At 40.4% G+C, this 21,437-nt stretch overlaps 1 protein-coding gene across 1 annotated transcript in view; it reads right to left on the bottom strand.

Moving 5' to 3' along the window:
- Positions 1-6,216: 6,216 nt before the first annotated feature.
- Positions 6,217-21,437, bottom strand: part of tbl1xr1b (TBL1X/Y related 1b) — a 41,380-nt gene continuing 26,159 nt past the window's right edge. The window contains exons 8-16 of the mRNA XM_079243179.1: positions 21,295-21,358; positions 21,110-21,207; positions 15,128-15,188; positions 13,391-13,512; positions 13,226-13,300; positions 11,720-11,847; positions 9,646-9,811; positions 9,457-9,558; positions 6,217-7,615 (exon numbers count right to left, since the gene is read on the bottom strand). Of these exons, the coding sequence (XP_079099305.1) occupies positions 7,589-7,615; positions 9,457-9,558; positions 9,646-9,811; positions 11,720-11,847; positions 13,226-13,300; positions 13,391-13,512; positions 15,128-15,188; positions 21,110-21,207; positions 21,295-21,358 (843 nt within the window). The 3' untranslated portion in view covers positions 6,217-7,588. The remainder of the gene's footprint in view (positions 7,616-9,456; positions 9,559-9,645; positions 9,812-11,719; positions 11,848-13,225; positions 13,301-13,390; positions 13,513-15,127; positions 15,189-21,109; positions 21,208-21,294; positions 21,359-21,437) is intronic.

A 21,437-nucleotide genomic window follows, 5' to 3' on the forward strand; every position in this document is an offset into this window, starting at 1 on the left:
GTATTGTCAGATGTCTCAATGAATTAACTGAGATTAGAGTTGTAGGAAAACTTGACCCTTCTCGCATGTATATGTATATAATGATGAATATAGTATATTCTATACTACATATAGAACTGCATGAAACAAAACCAAGAAGAAAAAATTCTTTAAGTGCAACACAACATTCCCGCTAGATTTTGACACACAGTAAGAAAACTGAATGGCTCCACAGTGCATTACAAATGCTCCAGCTCCCCTACGACCCTTAATCAGACTAAGCGGTTTGAAAAATGGAAACAAAAACCTGCTCTAGTTTTTTGTTGGCTGTGCTGCACATTTCCCAGAAACACAATCCCTTCTACTTCTCTGCAATGGTGCCCAGTCAGGCTTTCCAGCTTGTACAACCCCAGTTCCAGTCAAGCTGGGACGTAGTGAAAAGTAGAAAAACAGAAGACAAAGGTTTGAAAATCCTTATCTATATTCAGCTGCATACACAAAGAACTTGATGCCTGTAAGACGTTCCAGAAGAGCTGGGATGCATGACACGCCTTTCCTTTCAACACGCAACGAGTGTCTGGAAACTGAGGACAGGAATAGTTGAAGCTTTGTAGGTGGAATTCTTCCACATTGATGCCCTACTTTAGCCACCTGGTTGTGTACTTTACGCTTCCAGTGGGAGGCCAGTCTAGCATCCGCACTGGTCCCACGAAGCCACGCTGCTGTAAAACCACGTGGCTTTGCATTGTCTTGCTGAAATAAGCAGGAACGTCCCTGAAACTGACGTCGCTTCGGTGCAGCCTGGATGAACCTTCCAGCATTAAGGATGCTGTTCTTACTGAAGTCAATCCAGTGTGCTTCACTTAATACAATCCTTACACCACCTAAAAAGTGATAACACCTCGGTAGCACAACCCATACACAGACCCACACATACGATGTGGTCTGTTATTTCATCCATAAGAGTAAACTCATCGTGGTCTGTTACCATCATAGTTTCTTACTGAGCAAAATAGCCCTTACGTAGATACAACTAATTTAATTCGAGGCCGGTTTTAGGCAGGGGCAAGAGGGGGCAATGCCCCCTCATACAAATACCCTGCCCCCTCAAATAAAATCCGCCAAAACTGCACAAACTACCTAAACTCTCTCCCTCTGCAGAGAGCTGCGTGCCGGTTGTACAGCATTGCATTGTCTGACCCCCCTCCTTCTCCCCCAGTGAACAACCAATCAGCATTTAGTATGCAAATGAGTTGACAAGCAGCCTGATTGGTGGGTGTCAGGTTTCTCCCCCACGCTGAGGCGCTGCAGCGGGAAAATTATAAAGAAGTGAAACTCAGTTAAATAGCTCGTAGATCGTGAGATAGGCTACTTAAAAACTAATTAACAATAAATATAGTATATACCGTCTATATGTTGTGTCAACAGGTTATTGTTGCTTTTTTTAAGGGTGTTAGCCTGTCAGTGGGAGCATTACTCCATCACACATGAACACTGGATGCGTGGTGTGTCTGCTGAGAACACGTCTGGCCTGGGTGGCCCGAGCACCGAACATTTCTCATCAAGCCCCGAAGGATTTTTCAGCCCAGAAGAAATAAGTTTACATTAACTCAGCCGCCTTATGACATTAAATAAGAAGGTAGTTTTTTAATTGCCTGGCTTCAGTGAATGCAACACAGGTACAACAATGTGACCAATAAGAGAAGAAGTTTCCAGAAGCGGAGACACCTCCGTGTTTTATTGGCTGACAGCCCGGTGTTTTAGTCCTCATCTGAACTCCGCTTTTATTTTGATTTAGGGTGGACATCAGCGGTTAAAATACACATCAGATTATTATTATTATTTTTTTTTTTTTTAGAGGAGAAGCAACTCTTGGCTTCCAGTGGACAGCCAGTCTCTGGGTCAACACATGAATTAGGTAAACAAACTACTCATTTTAATTAGTATGTCTTCAAAGTGACATGAACATGAATCAGATAATTCATGACAGTATTGATACTTCCAAGGTTAAGCTAGTTATGCTAAACCGTTAGCCTCGTCTTTTTCTGTTACACACATTTGCATTAAATCCAGTGGGGAAGTGTGTGTGTGAGACTGGAAAACGTCCCGAATTTCCCAAAACCACGAAGGAGGAGGAAGTGCTGCTGGGAGTGTGCACGTGCGTGCGTCGTGTTGCAGTAGATAAAAACAGCTTTAACATCAGTGTGGAAGTTTTGTTTCTAGATGTAACTTCAGTTCAGATGTAGATAGAAAACAAACAGCTTTATTATAATATTTACTAATTTGTTTACCTGCAGGTCTCTGGCTGTTCAGTTACAGTCCAGCTGTTTGGTTGATGGATTTACATCTTCTGTTGCTTTACAATATATTTGGAAAAGAAAACCAGTCTTATCATGATCTCAGCTTTTTGGCTGTTTATGTATTAATGAGGATGGTTGTCTTGTATGTGTGTGTTGCTCCAGGATGGGCTGTTGGAGACTGGGAGAGACAGTCTCTAGACTGAGCTGTATTTGATGTTTACAGTTATTCATGTAGAGATTCGTCAATATGATTATTACCTCTACTATGACTGTCGTTTAGCATTATTTGTATTTTAACAGAGGTAATATTGTGGGGGGGGGGGGGGGGGGGGGGGGGGGGGGGGAGCGAGCCTGTTGCATTACATGTCAGCAGTCCACCGTGCCACCTTCCTATGATGTCCTCTACTGTTTGATTTCCTGCTTGTGGTGTTCTCAGTATCATATGTAACTCACTTTGGATAAAAGCATCTGATATATGACAATAGAATAGAATAAAATAGCAGACATGACATAAATAACACAAGCAGTAAATCAAACAGGAGGGTGGATGAGTGCTGGTCAGACTGATGGGAGTCCAGTTGGACACAGGTCCTGCCATGCAGTGTGGGAGGATTTTTCTTTTTGTTTGTTAAGATGAGGCTTCCTGATAGAAATGTTCAACATTTAATTTAATAATTTGATTTACTTTGAAGGCTTAACTACCATATAACTGAGTGACCTATCCTGTCGCTTTGCATTCCAAGATTTACTCCGGAAAATAAAATGTTTTTATCTTCGTATTCTAGATTTATCATATACACAAATATTTTCCTGCAGGAATAATATCCAGCTATCCAGAAAGGATAAATTTAATACATTTAAACCGTTGAGTAGCATATTTCATAAATATACTAGATTATTGAGCCTATATCACCAATAAATGACACTTGAGTTGTGGGCTCAGCCCCCAATGTAATTATTAGTTAGTTTATTAGTGATTATTAGTTATTGTAAAGTAGGGACTGAGTTTAAAAAAAAAAAAAAAAAAAAAAGAGAACGTGAATAAAATTAAGAAAAAAATGTAATGTTCTGTGTTAAGTTGTTTTTGTTGTTTGCTGAACTATGCCAGCTTAGTTTTATATTATAGTTTATTGTTATTTGGCTGTCTAATGAGATATTTATTATGTTGTTAGCTGATAAACTTTGATGAATGGTATTTGTAATTTTTTTTCTTACTTTAATGTATCTATTATTTGTATATTTTGTTTCCCCTCGGAGGGAATGCCACCTTATTGTGGTTTGGAGTTTGATGTTCTGCCCTGTTTTTGTTGTTTGTGATAGGCCTAACTATTTCAGCTTAGTTTAATAGTTTAGTTTATTGTTATTTGGCTATCTAATGAGACATTTGTTTTGTTGTTGCTTGTTAAAACTTTGATCATAGATATTTCTCTTTTTTTTTTTAATTATTATTTCAATGTATCTATGATTTTTTTTATTCCTTTCCCGCTCTGAGGGATTACCATCTTATTGTGGTTGGAGGGTTTGCGTGCCTCAGTGACCCTAAGAGCTATACCAGCAGGAGCTTCAGTTTCTGGTGGGACACCCAAGCTGGACAGGTCTTTGGTTCGAGGCCTGACAAAGTGCAATCCATTTCTTTAGAGTGCCAGACCCTAACAGTCCCATTAAGAAAACACTTACAAAAAACAATAACAACAAAAACAGCACAAGCGTGAAGTGCACACGCATGATGCCCCCTTCACATATCTGCCTGCCCCCCACAAGTATGCATTCCTAGAGCCGGCCTTAATTTAATTGTTTTTAGACGTGATTTTACCTGTTTTCACTGAAAAAAGTTGAGCTGGGCGATTAATTCTAAGGTCTAAGAAATCATTCAAATCACTGATTTGACTAATCCAACACTAATTTTACAAAAAAAAAAAAAAAAAAAAAAAAAACTCCTTCTCTTTAAAAACGATAAAATCTCAACTCAATCCAGTAGTGCCCATTCATTTATCCAGGGTCAGATTAGGGGGCAGCAGCCTAAGCAGGGAAGCTCAGACTTCCCTCTCCGTCACATTTACGAGCTCATCAGGTCCTGAGGCGTTCCCAGGCCAGTTGAGAGATATAATCCTTCCAGAGTGTCCTGGATATTCCCGGGATCTCCTCCTGCAGGGACATGCACAAAACACCTCACCAGGGAGATGTCCAGGAGGCATCTTAACCAGATGCCTGATCCACTTCATCTGGCTCCTCTCGATGTGGAGGAGCAGCAGCTCCGAGCCACAAACAGAGCTTCTCACCCTATGTCTGAAGGAGAACCTGGTCACTGTGACGATATGCTTTGTCCCGATTGGATTCCTATTTTTTTGGGTGGTGATGATTCGATTTAAATTGCGATTCTCACAATTATCCAATATTGCTGATTTTTGTAGATTAAAAACAAAAACAACAAAAAAAAAAGGTTTAAAACTTTTTCGCTTGTCATTTTTCTTAATTTAAATGAGGAAAAAACAACACAGTAGTCAGACCATCATTCTGCTGCTATAATGCCCAAGAAGACAAGTAAAAAGATCAATAAAAACAAAAATGACCATTTCATGGTGGATTAATTTTATTTGAAAAATTTTTTTTTTTAAATTGTCAAGAAAAAAATCCAGATTTCCAATTTTTCAATTCGATTTTTCTACCCCAACTGGTCACCCTGCGATGGAAACTCATTTCAGCCGCTTGTATTTGCGATCTCGTTCTTTTTACAACCCACAGCTCGGGACTTTGGGGGCGTGGCCTGTTGTGGCTCAACTCCTTCACAACAGACTGCTGCACCTCCCCTCCATCCTTCTCTCAGGACTCTGAAATACTTGAACTCCTGTACTTAGAGCAGGACCTCATTCCAAACCCGGAGACGACCCTCCACCCTCTTCCAGCTGTGTTGTGGAAACATGTAAACATACAATAATACACAAGCACCCTAATATCAAAATAGACTTTATTCTAGACCTTGAAATCTGAGTGATGTACAACAGTCTGATCAGGAGGCTGCAGAAGCAACCGTGAGAGTGAGAGAAACAGAGTTACAACGTAGTTCAGGGGGGAAAAAAAAAAGACACAAAAGTCTGAAAACTGGTATTTACATGTTCAGTTATAATACACCAAAAATTAAATTTATCCTATATTTATTTAGTTTGTTCATTTTGAATAGGTAGCTACAAATAAATGAAAATTGCAAAAGTTTTGATAATTACAAAAACCTTTGAGAGCGCTCCAACAAAGACAGAATCATCGTTAGTACTTTTGGTAGGAACAAGAGGACCAAAAAAACCCAAAAAAACCAAAAAGCAACCAGCAAACACACCTGAATGCAGAGTAAAAACCTCATCTAAAAAACAGAGCATTATAAAATACCATCCCACTGTCACAGACATCACTTCTAATAGTGTCCTGAACACAAAGTCCGATCATGCTGGCTTTATTAAAGCAAATCGTCAAAATCGTTTAAAATGAGCCGACGTGCACACACATCCAGACAGCTCGCTTCAACTTGATATACCAAAAAGATCAAATACAAACCTCCTGCAACATCAGAGGTGTCTAATAGCTTGAGTTACACTTTCCTGGTCCTCCATCTTTGTTTTAAAAGTGCAGAAAAATGAAACCACCAACACAGAGGCCTTTTAAAAAAAAAAACCAAAAACAATCCATGACTGTTTAATGGTATTTTATAAAACCATTTCTTATATTGACCAGTGATGAACGAAGACATCACAGACTGTACTTCAAACGTTCAAAAAGTTTCTTTAAAACCCATTTTTAAAACCCACCCTCGGCACAGGGGTAGTATACAAAAGAATATATATATATATATATATATATATATATATATATATATATATATATATATATATATATATATATATATATATATATATATATATATATATATATATTTGATAAATCCCGGTTCCTGTAACAGTTTTATGCTGCAGGTCTGCTGTTTAACAAGTCCAAACTTGCTTCCAAGTGCAAACTAAACCCTACCAAGCAAAGCAGCATGTATTTGGAGCATTGGCCTGAACGCTGAGTGTGTGTGTGTGTGTGTGTGTGTTCATGCAGGCGAGGACACTTGGCTGAAAACACTGCATCCCAACGGAGGCAATCATTTACTCGTGTTTGCAGCGGATGCAAAAAGCTGCACGTTATGGAGTCATTCTGCGAACAGCTGCTGCTTCGGCCCGCGTGACGGAGGAAGAGGGAATCCAGATGTGGGCTGTGAGACCGACTTAGTGCGTCGGGCAGAACTGAAGGAAATGAGCAGAGTTACGAAGATTTAACGGTTCATTTTTAGCTTGTCTTTACGTCTGAACAAGTTGTTGATTCATGGAGCTCGAATATGAAAAGTTCTTCAGTCTTTTTTTACTTGTTGGAAACTGGACATACAGACACGAAGTACGGATCAGATTTAGAAGTACGAAACATTTGCATACTTGTAAAAACGTGTATTTTCTGACGTCATTTAGCGGTTTACTTCCTGATGGGGGATTTCTGACATGTTTAAATCCTCGTCTTCTCTGACGTTTATTTATTAACTTGTAAACGTTTTGGGTTTTTACAAGGTTTTAAGCTGAACCTGCATTTTTCCTGCAGGTTAATCTGTGGAACATATTTCCTGACACGCGTTTTATTACTTGAAAAAGTACTTTTAGTTCCAGACTTGCTGAATTAATCTGTATTGAGGTTCGATTTGTACTTTATATGATTTAAATGTAGATCTAGACTTGAAAAAGTATAACTACAGACCTCTACATGTGCTCCCAGCCTCGTACTGGTTTCAATTTAACTGGATTTTCACACCATGTCAAAATATTTGTGAGAATCAAGTGAACACATGAACGGCTTTAAGGTTTTCTGAAGAACACAAAAATGTGACCAAACATTTCTTCTCCCAAAAACACCAGTTTTCAAAGGAACTGGGACAAAATGACTCTGCAGCTCCAGTCGTCACGTAAATCCAACGGAGATCAGTGAAGTCCAGTCAGCGAGCATGTCCACAGGACCGCAGATGCTGACATATGCAATATGCACACACCAACACAATCTTTACAGTTCTCATACAAACGTTACAAAGCAGGAAGAATGCTGGCATTTTGGTTCGCATGAAATGAGTCTGACAGCACATTTTTTCTTCCTGCAGTTGTTTGTGGAGCAAAACACTCCGGGCGAAGGGACTACGGGCCATGGCGTCAGACGGGACTACAGCAGTGTTGCGACAAACAGGGACAGTCATTTGGCTATGTACACATTCGTAGTCGGTCCATGGCTCCTTCTCACCGCTGTCATTTCCTCAGGTCCAGTACACACACCTGTAAAACACAGCAAACAATCCCAGTTAACACACAACCTGCCGATTTTATCATCCAGAGGAACAACAAGAACCCCAGAAGCTTCGTAGTTTTATCCGCCATCTCAGTTTTCAAACCTTCGCCGCCTAAAAAATCATCCGCAGCCGTTCAGGAGCTGCTTAATGGTGCAACTGGGACCAACTCACGCCGCATGTCCTGCACCATCAGCGCCATCTAGTGCCAGCTGGCAACATGGGCTTCCTTCAGATTCTACATCGAGCTGCTCGTCCTGTAAAGTCTCTACATCACGGCACGACGAGCCGGTGTCACGACGTCACATTTACCCTCGACTTTGTGACGCTGAATGGATCTACAGTAGAAGAATCAGCAGCACACACACAGCTGTGTGTGTGTGTGTGTGTGTGTGTGTGTGTGTGAAGCCATTTACCAGTTTCCATCTGTGAGGGCAGCATGAGCTGCCACACAGTAAAGGTCTGGTAACTTTCTTTTTTTCCCCTCAATTATGTAAACACTTTAAAGGTGGAGTATGTAAGATTTTCAAAATAAATTAACTAATAAAATAACTACAAACATAATTAGAAAGTTTTTTAAACATGCAGGTTCCAGTCTGTCCATATTTGATGCGTTATTAAATTACAAGTTGACAAAAAGCACTTATTTTTTACTGGTAGGCAAACATTGAAGAAGGGTCTTTGTCATTAATTAAACTTGTAATTTAATAACATCACATATAGACAGACTGGAACCTACATGTTTAAAAAAACTAACTATGATTGTAGTTTTTTTTTTTTTTTTAGTTTATTTTGAAAATATTGAAAATCTTACATACTCTACCTTTAAAGATACTTTATCATTTTTCATATTTTTATTAGCTGGGTTGACAGGGGGTTGACTAACTGGATGCACAAACTTAGTTAACTTATTCTGCCACCTTGTTCATTTGGTTTATTTTGTCACCTCGTCAATTTGCTTTGCTTTCAGTTCATATACTTTCCTTCAGAGTTGCCAGTTCCTTGGAGTTGCCAAGCCTGCCAAAGAGTCCTGGCTGCTCTGGAGCTCCTTAAATCAGGCTGAGGCCTAACTGGGCCAAACCATCTTTTTTAGGAGGGAAGTGTAGGAGGGGTTTAGGTTTTTCTATTGTTTGTTTGTCATTTGTTTTGCATTATTTAGGAATCTCAGATTATTTAGTTTATTGTCTTAACAGTTTACATGTAACACTTTTTGATAAGTTAAGTTCATGTTATAGTTGGTATAGAGAATTGTATGGTCTCCCCCCCTTGTGTGTCAAAATGGTCTGATCAGCTAGTGTGTATGTTTCAGTGTTTGAGTTCCTTATGTTCATGCGTAGGTTGATGTATGTTTCCTTTGACCTCTTTTATGGGCCCAAAGTTATTGAACTAAAAGATTTATTTTGTTATTTTTGTTAAATAAATGTAGACATTATATTTTTCTAAAAAAAAAAAAAAAAAAATTCCTTGTGCTTCTCTGGTTTTTTGGCCCGGCCCCTCACACCATCCCATGCTGACCAGTTTGTCCCACTGAATGAGTCTGAGGAGTTTCAGCTGCAGGGATCACACAACGGCTGATAAACACGCTAATCTTTTCTGTAATCATGCTCTGTCTGTGATCCGTGTGTGTCGATGAGAAATCCCTGATTTGCGTTGAAATCTTCAGCCGGACTCGTAAACGACGGCGCTCCGACGCCGTGGGGGTGCTTTCAACACGATCGTAGAGGAACGGAAACCAGAGGAACGTGAAACTACCAACCAGCAGAGCTAACTGGAGCTGACCTGGAGTTATGTTGGTGTTCATGGTGGCAAAGTCCAGCGGGAAAAACTCACCGATCCGTCCGACGCGCTGGCTCCTACTTTGTCTCCTGTAGCGTTCCAGCAAACCTCGAAGATCCCTCCTGTCCCTCTGTAGCTGTGCACCAACGCACCCGTCTGGAAAGACAAACAGCTCGGATTAACCGGCGGAAAGCAACGACTTCCTCACAGGGTTTGTTGCCACGGCGACGTCGTTCGTCACACCTGAGTGTTCCAGATGTGGACACACTTGTCGAAGGAGCCGCTGGCGAGGTGACGGCCATCGGGGCTGAAGGCCACGCTGTAGACGGGCTCCTGGTGGCGGGTCAGCGTGTGGATACACACCCCCCGCTCCACGTCCCACAGACGCACCGTCGAGTCAAACGATGCGCTACAGAGAGGAGAAAAAAAACCGCTGAGTCAGGAGTGGAGGGCGCAGCTGGATGGTTACCAGGACAACAAGCTGGACGTGTGTGGACGTCGTCTGGAATCACGGCAGGGAAAACTGAACATTTCCTTGTTTTCTACATCGCCCCCCTCAGTGATCTACGATGTTAAGAAAAGAAACCACAAAATCCCATCGACTTAAACAACTTTCACGTCTCAGCGGACGTTACGAAGTCGCCACTTCAGACTTCCTGCAACTGCTGTCAAAAACCTCTTCAGACGCGTCGATACGGAAACACTTTCCTCACGTTTAACGTCGAGCCGCGGCTGGTGGGAGGAGTTTAATGTTCTCTGCTGGTTCTGTTTCCTTTCATTCACAAGACGTGAATATTGATACTATCTATTATTTATTACATCTCAGTCGCTTTGGATAAAAGTGTCTAATCACTGAAGAATATACTATAATATATAATAAATTATGAAAATATGATAAAATATTATAAATAATATGTGACATGATAAAACATTATAAAATATGATAATGACATAAAAATATAATAAAATATTAAAATGTGATCAAATATGATATATATGACATATGATAAAATATAGTAAAATATTAAAATATGATAAATATAACAATATATTATGATAAAATATATATGATTTAATATCTGACATATGATATAAATAATATGACATGATAAAATATAATATTAAAATATGATATAATATGACATAATAATATAATATAAACTGATGCTGAATTCGTCCTGACTCTCTCCTCAGATCAGAGTCTGGGACGGATCTGCAGAGTTATTTTAACCCCCCTGGTTTGGTTTTCTTGCCCCGCCGTCATCCTCGCCGCTCCATATTTAGGCAGCTATGCGGCTGAAACATTTTCCTGTGAACTCAGTCAGGCAGAAGCGGACTGCGCTCAAGTTGTAGAAACAAACCAGACAGCTTGTTGTCATAGCAGAACACTGGAGTAGTTATATACACAATTGTGGAGAAGCATGTGTCTGTGGAACTGGTAACCTGCAGACACATTTCCAAGACCTGCTGACACTTCTGTCAATAAAGATCCACTTTTTTAAATTTTATTGCAATTATTAGATCATCTGTTGCAACCTGAACAGACCACGAAGAACATTCACCTATCAGAAGATGCTCAGCGACAGGTACGACGCCAACTGGACACATTATTACGTTTATACGCACACAGAGTTCAGCATGTTAAATGACTGTTACCTAGTTACAGATATCACCATAGCAACACGCTGCGGTTCAGACTGGCAGGTTTTTGACGGGTGAATGAGAGAAAGGAGCTGTAGCCCGGATTATGAGGCGAATTTGAACATTTTTGGCCAAAATAAAACATTTGCTGAATAGTCAGAGGAAGACAGGATAAAGTGGAGCCGCATTCTCTCAAAGTTCTCAACAAGAGCAAGAGCAAGAGCAAGAAGCGCTTCCAAGTACGTCTCCAGTAGCACCAGTTGTCACTAGCTGCTTTTTGGAAAGAGAAAAATTTGCCATGTAGGTATAAAAAAAAAAGAAAAAAAAAAAGCACTAAATGCAGCTAGAAATGATGTTTAGGTTACTCTTTAGATCACAGGTGTCTGAAGGGTATCCTGCAGGTTTTTGTTGTCTCCATGCTCTAACGCACCCGATTGTAATTCATAAACAGTTTGACAAGAAGCTGCTGAATCCATTTGATTTGCATCAGCTGTGTTGGAGCAGGGAAACCTGCTGGATACCGGACCTCCAGGACTGGAGTTTGAGTAGGACAGCATGGTTCAGCCAGTGTTCTTTTAGTTCAGGTACACTTATAACACACACACATTAACGTTGATGTCAAACAGCTGACCAAACTGAAGGAGGAAGAAAACAGAAGGTTTCTCTGGACTCTTACCTGGCCAACATGAGGTTGGCACTGGGGTTGTTGGTCCCAGGGCCTGTGGGACTCCACTTGATGGTGTAAATTTCTTTACTGTGGGCTTGGAGGTCGTGGACGCACAAGTCCTGCTTCATACTCCAGATCTATAGCAGAAACGATGGAGGCAATAAGTTGCTGTGGCACAACGTGCGTGCATGATGCTCACAGAGAACGGTGGGCTTGATGGGCCATGTTGGGGGAAACCAGCGCTCTGCTTACTGCAGTCCAGAAGGGACCACCGTGACCTTGTCAGATTAAAACGTCTGCAGAAACGACTCCAGCTGGCGTGTTCCTAGCTGGCAGATATAAAGGACGGTTTGGGCTTCACGTGGCTGCATTTACAACGTATCCGCTGGGAGAACAGGTGAGGTGCTACACCTGAGGATTCATGTGGGAAGAGTTACCGCCTGCAGGATGTGAACTGAAACCTGCGATCTGGATGAAAAGGGTCAAAGACTGACCGGCTTCCTTCAGGTCTGAGACTCAGACCTGCGAGACTAAAGACAAGCAGCATTTTTACAGCAGCTACAGATGTTTTATTCCTTCCATACTTTGTTACAAAATGTTTATTTTTTACAGTGGTTTTTATTTTTTCATGGTTTTATTTTGAGCATTTTAAACTATTTAAAGCTCTAGTAGGTAATGTTGCTCATAGACATTTTACTCTGCGTGAAGTGGTTCCTCATCCCGATAGTGGTTTATACATTCTGTAACCATGGACAATAAGAAATATAGTTAGACGCCTCAGTTTACTGTAAATCTGTAAAAACTCTGACCAATCCAAACGTTCCGGCCCAAATGGATTTATTCATTTAAGGATTTCCAGACCCGGCTCGGTTTATTTACAGTGAAAATCGTTGGTGGAAAAAACTGTAAATAAAAAAGCCTTGGATCACGAAAGGAGCAGAACCAGAGGGGGAGGAGCCAAGACAGGGGGAGGAGCCAAGGAGCCAACATTACCCACCCCGGCTTTAAGGTTCATTTGGTGCTTTTTATTCTTGTTTTCGTGGCTTTACTTCCTCATCTGTAGTTTCAGGGGACAATCCTGGTAGATGTGTGTGACTGGATCTTACTGTGTGGTGTTTGGACACGGACAGAATTTTTCCATCAGGGATGATGTAAATGACCCTACTTAACCATTTGTTAAAAAACGCTGATTATCTTAATTTATGATTTTATTGTGATTTTGTTATTTGTATTTCTTTTATGCTTTTTTTCTGTGATGCTTTTAATGTGTCATGTAAAGCACTTTGAATTGTCTTGTACATGAAAGGTGCTGTACAAATAAACTTTACCAGCCTGATTATTACTGATTATTATAGTTAAAAGTGAAAGAAAGAATGCAAGGAAACATTTTTTCTTTCCTTTTTTCTTAGGGCCGATTTTAAAGGGTGAAATGTGTTATTTTAAACATAGTTTACTAGCAGGAATAGACTAGTGTTGCTCCCCCAGCACGGCCGACAGCGCCCTGGTCAAACCGACCTTAAGTGTCATGTCGTCAGAGCAGGAGGCCAGCAGGCTGCCGGTGGGATCCCACTTGATGGCGTTAACTTCGTTCTGCAACAAGATGAGAAAAGAAAAAAGGAGTGAGCAGCTGCGTGTGGTTGGCGAAGCCTTCCTGCTTCCCCCCTGTGAGAGCCGTCTTACCGTGTGTCCCTGGAAGGTCTTGACAGGCCTGTCCTGGCCCAGCTTACACACATGGATGCACATGTCTGTGCTGCAGGAGGCGAACGTGTTGTTGCTCTGCCAGTCTACATCCAGAGCAGGTGCTGATGGGAGACAGAGACAGACTTTTATTACCACACTGCAGCTCAGCGAGTCATTTTCAACCTGAACCGCGTCCGAAATCGCTCAATTTCTGTAGGAAAAATCTTCTAGTTAGGATTTAGTGAGCCTCTGTAGAGGTCAGAGGTCAGAATAATGTTTGTAGAGAGAAGTCCTTATCTACTTCTAATTGGCTACAGTCACATGGTGTTTTTTAATTTAGAATTTATATTTGGAATTAACGTATTCTCCGACGACTTTACATGAAGATAATTCCAAATGATGGTTTACATGAAACACGTCCTCAATTAATTCCTCTTTAGAGCGGCGGGTTGGGAAGGGATCTGATTGGACAGAGGGAGCATGTGACGTATGACGTATACCGGAAATAAAGTTGGCTCCCTGCTTCTCGTCTTTTCAGTCGTAACTTGTAAAAACTACATAATAAGTGCCAGTTTTGCTGCTACTTTTATTATAAATATGAAGCAGCAGCTCAACACGAGCATACTACTTCACTTTCTGCAGCAACTGAGAAGAAAGATAGACCACCGAACACGGGGGGTAAAACAACGCGCGTCATCGGGATAGGACAAGGTAACGAGCATGCTCAGAACGACCAGAATAAACTTAGAGCGGATTGAAGGTTTACATGACAGAGGAGTTAAATAGTTTGGAAATATAATGCGAATAAACCAGACACTTACTTAGGGATTAAATTTAATTCCGAACAGAAATTAGCATTAGGAATTAAGTGTTTACATGCTCGTTTTTCATCAGTTTAAAGCAGAATTAACTTTTATTCGGAATTTAAAAGGAATAAAAACTCCTGAATAAAAGTGAAGTAGTATTTTTGTGTCGAGCGGCTGCTTCAAAATAATTATCAAAATCACGGTGAAACTGTGTAGTTTTCCACGTTACGACCGAAAAGACGAGAAGAACTTTGTTTGTTTCCGGTAAACATAAGTACGTCACGTCCACCCTCCGTCCAATCAGAACCCTTCCCTACACACCGATCTACAGCAGAATGAAGTAAGGACTTGTTTCCATGGTAACCGCCATTTGGAATTATTATTTCCATGTAAATTCATAAGTGTTTACATGGTCGTTTTTCATCAGTTTAAAGCGTAATTAACTTTTATTCTGAATTAAACAGGAATTTAAGTGAATTAAAGAATTAAGTGTCTCTTAAATGCAAACATCTAAAAGGACATTAACCCCCTGCAGGAGATTGGCAACTTAAACCTCACTCTGGGAAGAACTGTGATGATGATGCTCCCAGAGGAAGGTTGGGGAAAGGAAGAGTGATTCTCAGTTGACTGTTGCTTCACCTTGTCCACCGCTTTGTGTGAACTCCTTGCAAGTAAAACTTTTGTACCATGACTCTGATCTGAGAGTCTGAGCTTCATTGGGAGATTTTTCTCCAACAGTTTTACAACACACCGCCCTAGAAACTGAGCTGCACATCCATCACAACGTGGAGAAACGCTCGATGACAGACAGAAGCCATATTTACTATCGGTCGAGTCTTGCTGCTCTTCGGCTGAAGGTAACATCTGTCTAAAAACAGACACGGACATAAAAGGTCATGTGGAAAAAAACCAGCTGGCTGCTGTCACTCACCCGAGTGGAAAGGGAACTGCTGCTTGGCTTCTCCTGTGTGTGCGTCCCAAATAATCGTCGTCTGCACGAAAGAAGAGTTCCATTATTCAGCTTGTTTCATGAAATCAGTAAAACATAATTCATGTTTTCTTCACACTCAGCTGTAGCGTAAAAACACAGCAGCTAGCAGATCTCCTGCACCGTTACCTCTAAGAAAAACACACTTTCACTGCTTCATGGTAACATTTTGTCCTTCTTTTAGGGTGCTTTAACATCGGGATAGTCCCTGAGACTAGGTCCGGTTGGGGGACTCGGCCCAGTTGTAGGTGGTGTATCGATGAGAGACCGAGATCATGTTCCCGCTTCACTTTGGTCAAACCAGCCAAACCATTAGAATAATATATCCCCATTCCTACCAGAGGAGGCGCTGCAGTAGTGTTTAGTAAAAGAGGACAAGACCCACGTGAAGAAGAAAACTGTTGCGAGTTAAACATGGAGACAAAACTATGGCTGTTTTTGGTTTTTATTGTGTCTTATGCAGCAATGGCCGCAGTATGAACACCGGACGAGGCAGAGGACCCTTAAAGCCATCGCTATGGATTTACCCACAATGCAATGCTACACCAAAAGCATGAGGTAACTTTTTTGTAGTCCACTTCCTGTAAGTGATCTGCTTGAAATGGACAGACTCCTGATTGGATATTACCATCAATTTAAGTTCTCTGATTGGTGGAAAGTTTGGCAGAAAATTACATCATCATCATTTTCACGTCAACATAGAAGTGATGATCTTTTCTTTTTATGATAAATGGTGATAAATTATGTTTTTATTGGATTTACAGTACAGAGTCAAATGGAGGTACGTGTACCCCTGGGGGTACTTCAAGGCATTTCAGGGGGTAAGTGACATTTTTATTGAAAACATGTACCTTAAAAATTTTTTTTTTGTTCAAAAAAACCCCTAAATAGTAATAAAAATCCCAAAATCCCACATTCTGACATGAATTGAACCCCACCCTTTGCAAGCCTAATCATATTCATCAGTCACTGTCGCCTTGACAACGCAAACAAGAGAGTCCTGAATAAAGAGCAGTAGAGATGTCCAGTTAATGTTTAATAAACTAATGACAAAGTTCTGTATTTCATGTGATTTCTTGACCAAAAACATTTTCCAAGGGGTACTGTGTTGCAAAAAGGTTGAGAATTGCTGATCTAAATGCAACAATGTGAGGTCTTTCAGTGAGGTCTGCTGGGACTTTAAGTGGTTTTAAATCTCTTTTGAAAACTCATCTTTTTATGCTGGCTTTTAACTCCGGAGAGCAGGACCACCATGTCTTATCTGTCTTATTTTGTCTATTATGTTGTCTTTATTTTATCGTTTTTATGTTGATTTATTTTAGTTTACCTGTACAGCACTTTGGTTACTTTGAGGTATGTGAAAGTGCTCTACAAATAAAGTTTGATTGATTGATTAAATAGGTTAGATGTTTGTCACAAGTTACACCCCTAAGAAACAGCTGACATAAGTGACAAGATGCTAGCAGAGCTTTAAGGCTTAAAACTGCTTTAAACCTCTGATCGGGTACGAACACATACTTTCATGTAGAAAATCACGGTTTCAACAAAATAAGGGCAGAAAAATGTAGTCTGGTGCTTAGTAAGTGCTAACAGGGGATAAATATGGGCTTTTATCTCCAGCTATTCTGTTGCAGATCTGCTGCTGTGTTTGGGAATTCAGCTAATTAAATAATGATGCAGACTGCATCTAGCTTCTTCTTTGGGAGCTCAGTGTCCACGTCGGCGAGGCCACATTAACTGACAGATGTCTCAGTTACACAGACGGTGATGGTTTTGTTCCAGATGATGCTGGAGTTTCCCTACCTATAAAAACTGCTGCGTTGAGCCTTTTCTGCTGTGTTCGGTCTTACTGCATGAAAAAGATCCGATTCACTGGGAAGCTGATGGAATGAGTAGTTCGTGGATTATTTTAAGATGTGTTGGATCTTCGCGCATCAGACTGCTAAACTGATCTGCAGGTCTCACCAATATGTTTACACGCGTTTAAAAAGTCCAGTTCTGGTTTGACTGAAGTTTCTTTATTTATGGTGGCGAGTGCGATATCATTATGCTTTTGTCCCGATTCCATTCGATGAAGTTTTTTTGGGGTGCCGATTTGACTTTAGTTGCAATTCTCACGATTCCTCGATATTGCAGATTTTTGTAGATTAAAAACAAACTAGAAATGTACAAAACTTTCTTTGCTCGTCATTTTTCTTGATTTCAAAAACAACACAGTAGCCAGACCATCATTCTGCTGCTATAACGTCCAAGACGACGAGTAAAAAGATCAATAAAAACAATAAAAATGACAAAAAAAATTGATAATGGATTATTTTTATTCCTTTAAAAAAAAAAAAATCAATTTTAAAATTGTGAAGCAAAAAATTGGATTTTCCCCCTGTAGACATCATGATCATCTGGTTGCATGTCTTAATTCCAGCCAAACTCAGACAAACAGCTTCATGTCTCTCCCAGTCCAACCAGTGGCACCAACCCATCCAGGTTCCTCAGACTCAACTGATCTTGCAGCTTCTTCAGATGCAGCTTTGCAAACCAAAGCATCTTGTTTTAGAAGAGGATTTCTTCCACAACGTTTTGTCACGAACTTTTAACCAGGGATGCACCGATCCACTTTTTGGGAGTTCCGACCAGATATCTGAAATTTAAATATCAGCCGATACCGATATTTGCAGATACTTAATCTGTTTATGTGTTTTATTCTGATTTGACACATTTTACCTAAATACAACTAGAAATGTGTGGTTTGGAAACAAAGATCTCGCTTTTAGTGGAAGAAAAAATGTCACATTTTAACATTCAAGGCATTTATTTCTTTTAAAACATGTCCGAAGCGTGTCATCAGACACATCTGTGCTGATTTGACTAGTGTGGTATTGGTTGTGGTATCGGTACACTTTTAACACCAAATACGAGTACACACGCTTGGTGTTGAGCCAATTCTGGTATCGGTGCATCCCTACTTTTTACATTTCACTGACTGAGGCCTGAAGAGTGTCGGATGCGTCTCCTGGTTTTTTTCCCCAGTTTTTCTGAGAATTGCACGGTCAGAACGTGCTGGGATTTCCACCACTGGGAAGACTGGTGGCTTTCTAGAATGACTTGTCCTTGTGAGTAACTGTTCTGCAGTATACCGGACCTCAGAAACGACCTCATCAGCCACACTGATGGCCAGCAGCAACAGCTGCTTCCCTCAGATAGTGCTGATGTCTTTCCTCCTTGGCGTTGTGTTAACACACCTGAAAGCTGCACAATAGCTTTCGTAGCGCCGTGATTCTCAGTTTCAAGAGGTCAAATATTTATATATCGGCTATGTTTGTCAGATAAATTTGGGATTTTAATCTTTTAGGAGTAAAAACTGTAAAATCAGCATTTTACACTTTTGCATTTTGACACCAACATCACAAACAGTATGCATGTTTTCATGGCAACCCTCCATCTTTCTTTCCATCTGGACAGATTTTATACAGTTTCTAAAACTAAAATCACATTTGGGAAGTGTGCATGTCCCCTCTGCAGCACGTGCATGTACGCCCACGAAAAGTCCACTACAGACCTGGAATGCTCCTGAATTTTTTAACATATTGACACAAAGTTAGTAAAAATTACATTTTAAAATCTGAATTTGGCCCATTTGTTTAGGCTGCTTTTTCTGCACAATAAGTTGACTTTTTAGATCTGATTTTATTTTGATTGTTTTGATTGCTTTTATTTTTTGAATGTTTTTAGATGTCTGTATTTTTTTTATTTTTTTAAGTTGTCCTAATGTATGTTATTTATTCTGGGTTTTTTTTAAACCCCCCACAATGTGGCATTTTGGTCAACATTGTTGTTTTTAAAGTGCCGTATAAATAAAGTTGTCTTGTTATCACTGTGAGACCAGCTGATCTTGTGCACGTCGTCACAACGGTGAGTCGACTCCACCACAACAGCACTTTCTCCTCTTCCTTCCTGAAGAGTCTGACGGTTTCCCAGCGTTATATTTAGAAGATGCTGCAGGAGGAACTATTAGACATATAACATAACTAATGACTCGGTTGTCAAGTGGGGGTTGCGAAGAACGAGGCGTTTGTGGCTCAAAAGGTTTAAAGGTGGAGTATGTAAGATTTTCAATATTTTTAAAATGAATTAATAAAATAACTACAATCATAATTAGATAGTTTTTTTTTTTTTAAAAACATGTAGGTTCCAGTGATGATTGTAGTTATTTTGTTTAGTTAATTTATTTTGAAAATATTTAAAATCTTACATACTCCACCTTTAAGAGGCGCTATCATGGAGGCGCTCACATTGATAATCAGTTAATCATGTGTATCTGATGGATTTTTATTTTCAACTTATTAATAATCCATCCATTTCCTTAACAACTTGGTCCAGTTCAGGGTGGTGGGAAGCTGGAGTCTATCCCAGTAATCATTAGGAACACCCTGGACAGGTCACAGGGACTTAAGAATAATAACGTTGTGTTTTTGTTAATGTAAATGTTGCATTAAATCACCAGGACATAACTGTAATTAGGCAGTCTAACCTCCTACATGTGCGGTAGAAAATGTTTATCTAGAAGGGTAATGAAAGTGCCAGAGAGAGCGGTTTGACCCGACTGATTAGACTGTGATAAATACGCCCCGTTTCTGTGAGACGGCAGACTTTTCTCCGTTTCCCTCTGCTTGTATTTCCACCATACTGTAATAAATCCACGTTAATCATCCGACCCGGGTCCTTTGTCTCTTACTGGAGTGACATTTCATCGAAGGTTTGATCTCTGACGTCTTCTGGGTTCGTAAACCTGATAGTCTGCTCCGTTTTCATCCATCTGCCTTAAAAGCCTACTTTCTGAATTGTCACCGACTGTGATGGTTTGATTCTTCTTCTACGTCCTTTACTCTTTTGTCTCCTCCTGTTTACTGTAAGTCTTTAATTCTGGTGCTGATCAGGTCTCAGTTTGTCGTCTGCAGGCCGTCCAGGGGGGCAAGGAGCGGCGTTACTTGTCTGAAATTCGACAGCCATCCGGAGCTTTCTGAGGTGTACGAAGCCCACATGGACGTCCATAGATCCAGGCTAAACGGGGACGTTTAGTCTCTTGTCTTCTTCACATGGGAGCAGCTCTGATTCTCAAACATTTAGAAACTTCATTCATTCATTTTCCGAACCGCTTAGTCCAGTTCATTCATTCATTTCTTCCAGTTAAAGTTTGCAGGAAGCTGGAGTCGATCCCAGCAACCACTGGGCGAGAGGCAGGGTACACCCTGGACAGGTCGCCAGTCCATCACAGAAAGACAATTTATAGAAACTAATGAAGCTCGTCTACCGGGAGCGAACCGACACATACACGGCGAGAACACGCAGACTCGCCGTTTGAGCCTCCACCACCAGCCGAGGATCAAACCAGCGACACCACAGTGCTGACCACCACACCACTAATTTCTTCTTGCTGGCTTTTGGACTTTTCTTTTTTTTTTTTTTTTTTTTTATTTCCATATTTTGTACAAATTTTATTTCACCCATTTTTAATTTGACGTTTTTACTTTTCATTTGAACTTTTCTTTGTTTTGTACCTTTTTCAGGGTTTTTAGTCTCATTCAGTTTGTTTATAAATGTGTTCTTTTAGAAATAAACGTTGACTTAAACAGATTCATTTCATGCATTTGGTGTATTTCTTTCTTTTTCCACGACAACATGCATGACAACAGGGCATGTTGTTATATGTACATGCACTAGAGGGCAGTGTTGACCCATGTATATAAATTCTTCTTCTCCAACTAATGTTTATAGAGATTAAACTGTATCCTGTTACCATTGCAGATGGTTTGTTTTTAACGTGTCAAAAATACATTTAATGCCTTAAAATTATTTTAAACCAACACGTTAAAAAAGCTCAAGATGAATAATTGACAATAATTTCCAGGTAAAATAAAAGTGCCTTACCTTATCTACACCTGCGCTGAGGATGAAGTTTCCTTTCTTATTCCACTTGAGTGCAAATATGGGGCCTTTGTGCTGGCCCAAAGTACTGGCCAGGTTCCCTAGAAAACACAACAATGTCAGACTCAGAATCAGGCCCCAAAGCGACGCCGAGGAAGCTGCGACGCACTAGAAGGTGTGAACTTTACCATCTTTTGTCCATATTCTAGCAAAGCCATCGTAGGAGCCTGTGGCCAGCAGCGTGCCTTCACTCTGGAAGAAAACACACGATGGTTGACTTTTAGTTTCATATGCAGGCGTCGTCTTCTGCTTGTGTGGTTAACCAACCGTT

This window comes from Telmatherina bonti (genome assembly GCF_933228915.1).
Source record: "Telmatherina bonti genome assembly, chromosome: 7".
NCBI lineage: Eukaryota > Metazoa > Chordata > Actinopteri > Atheriniformes > Telmatherinidae > Telmatherina > Telmatherina bonti.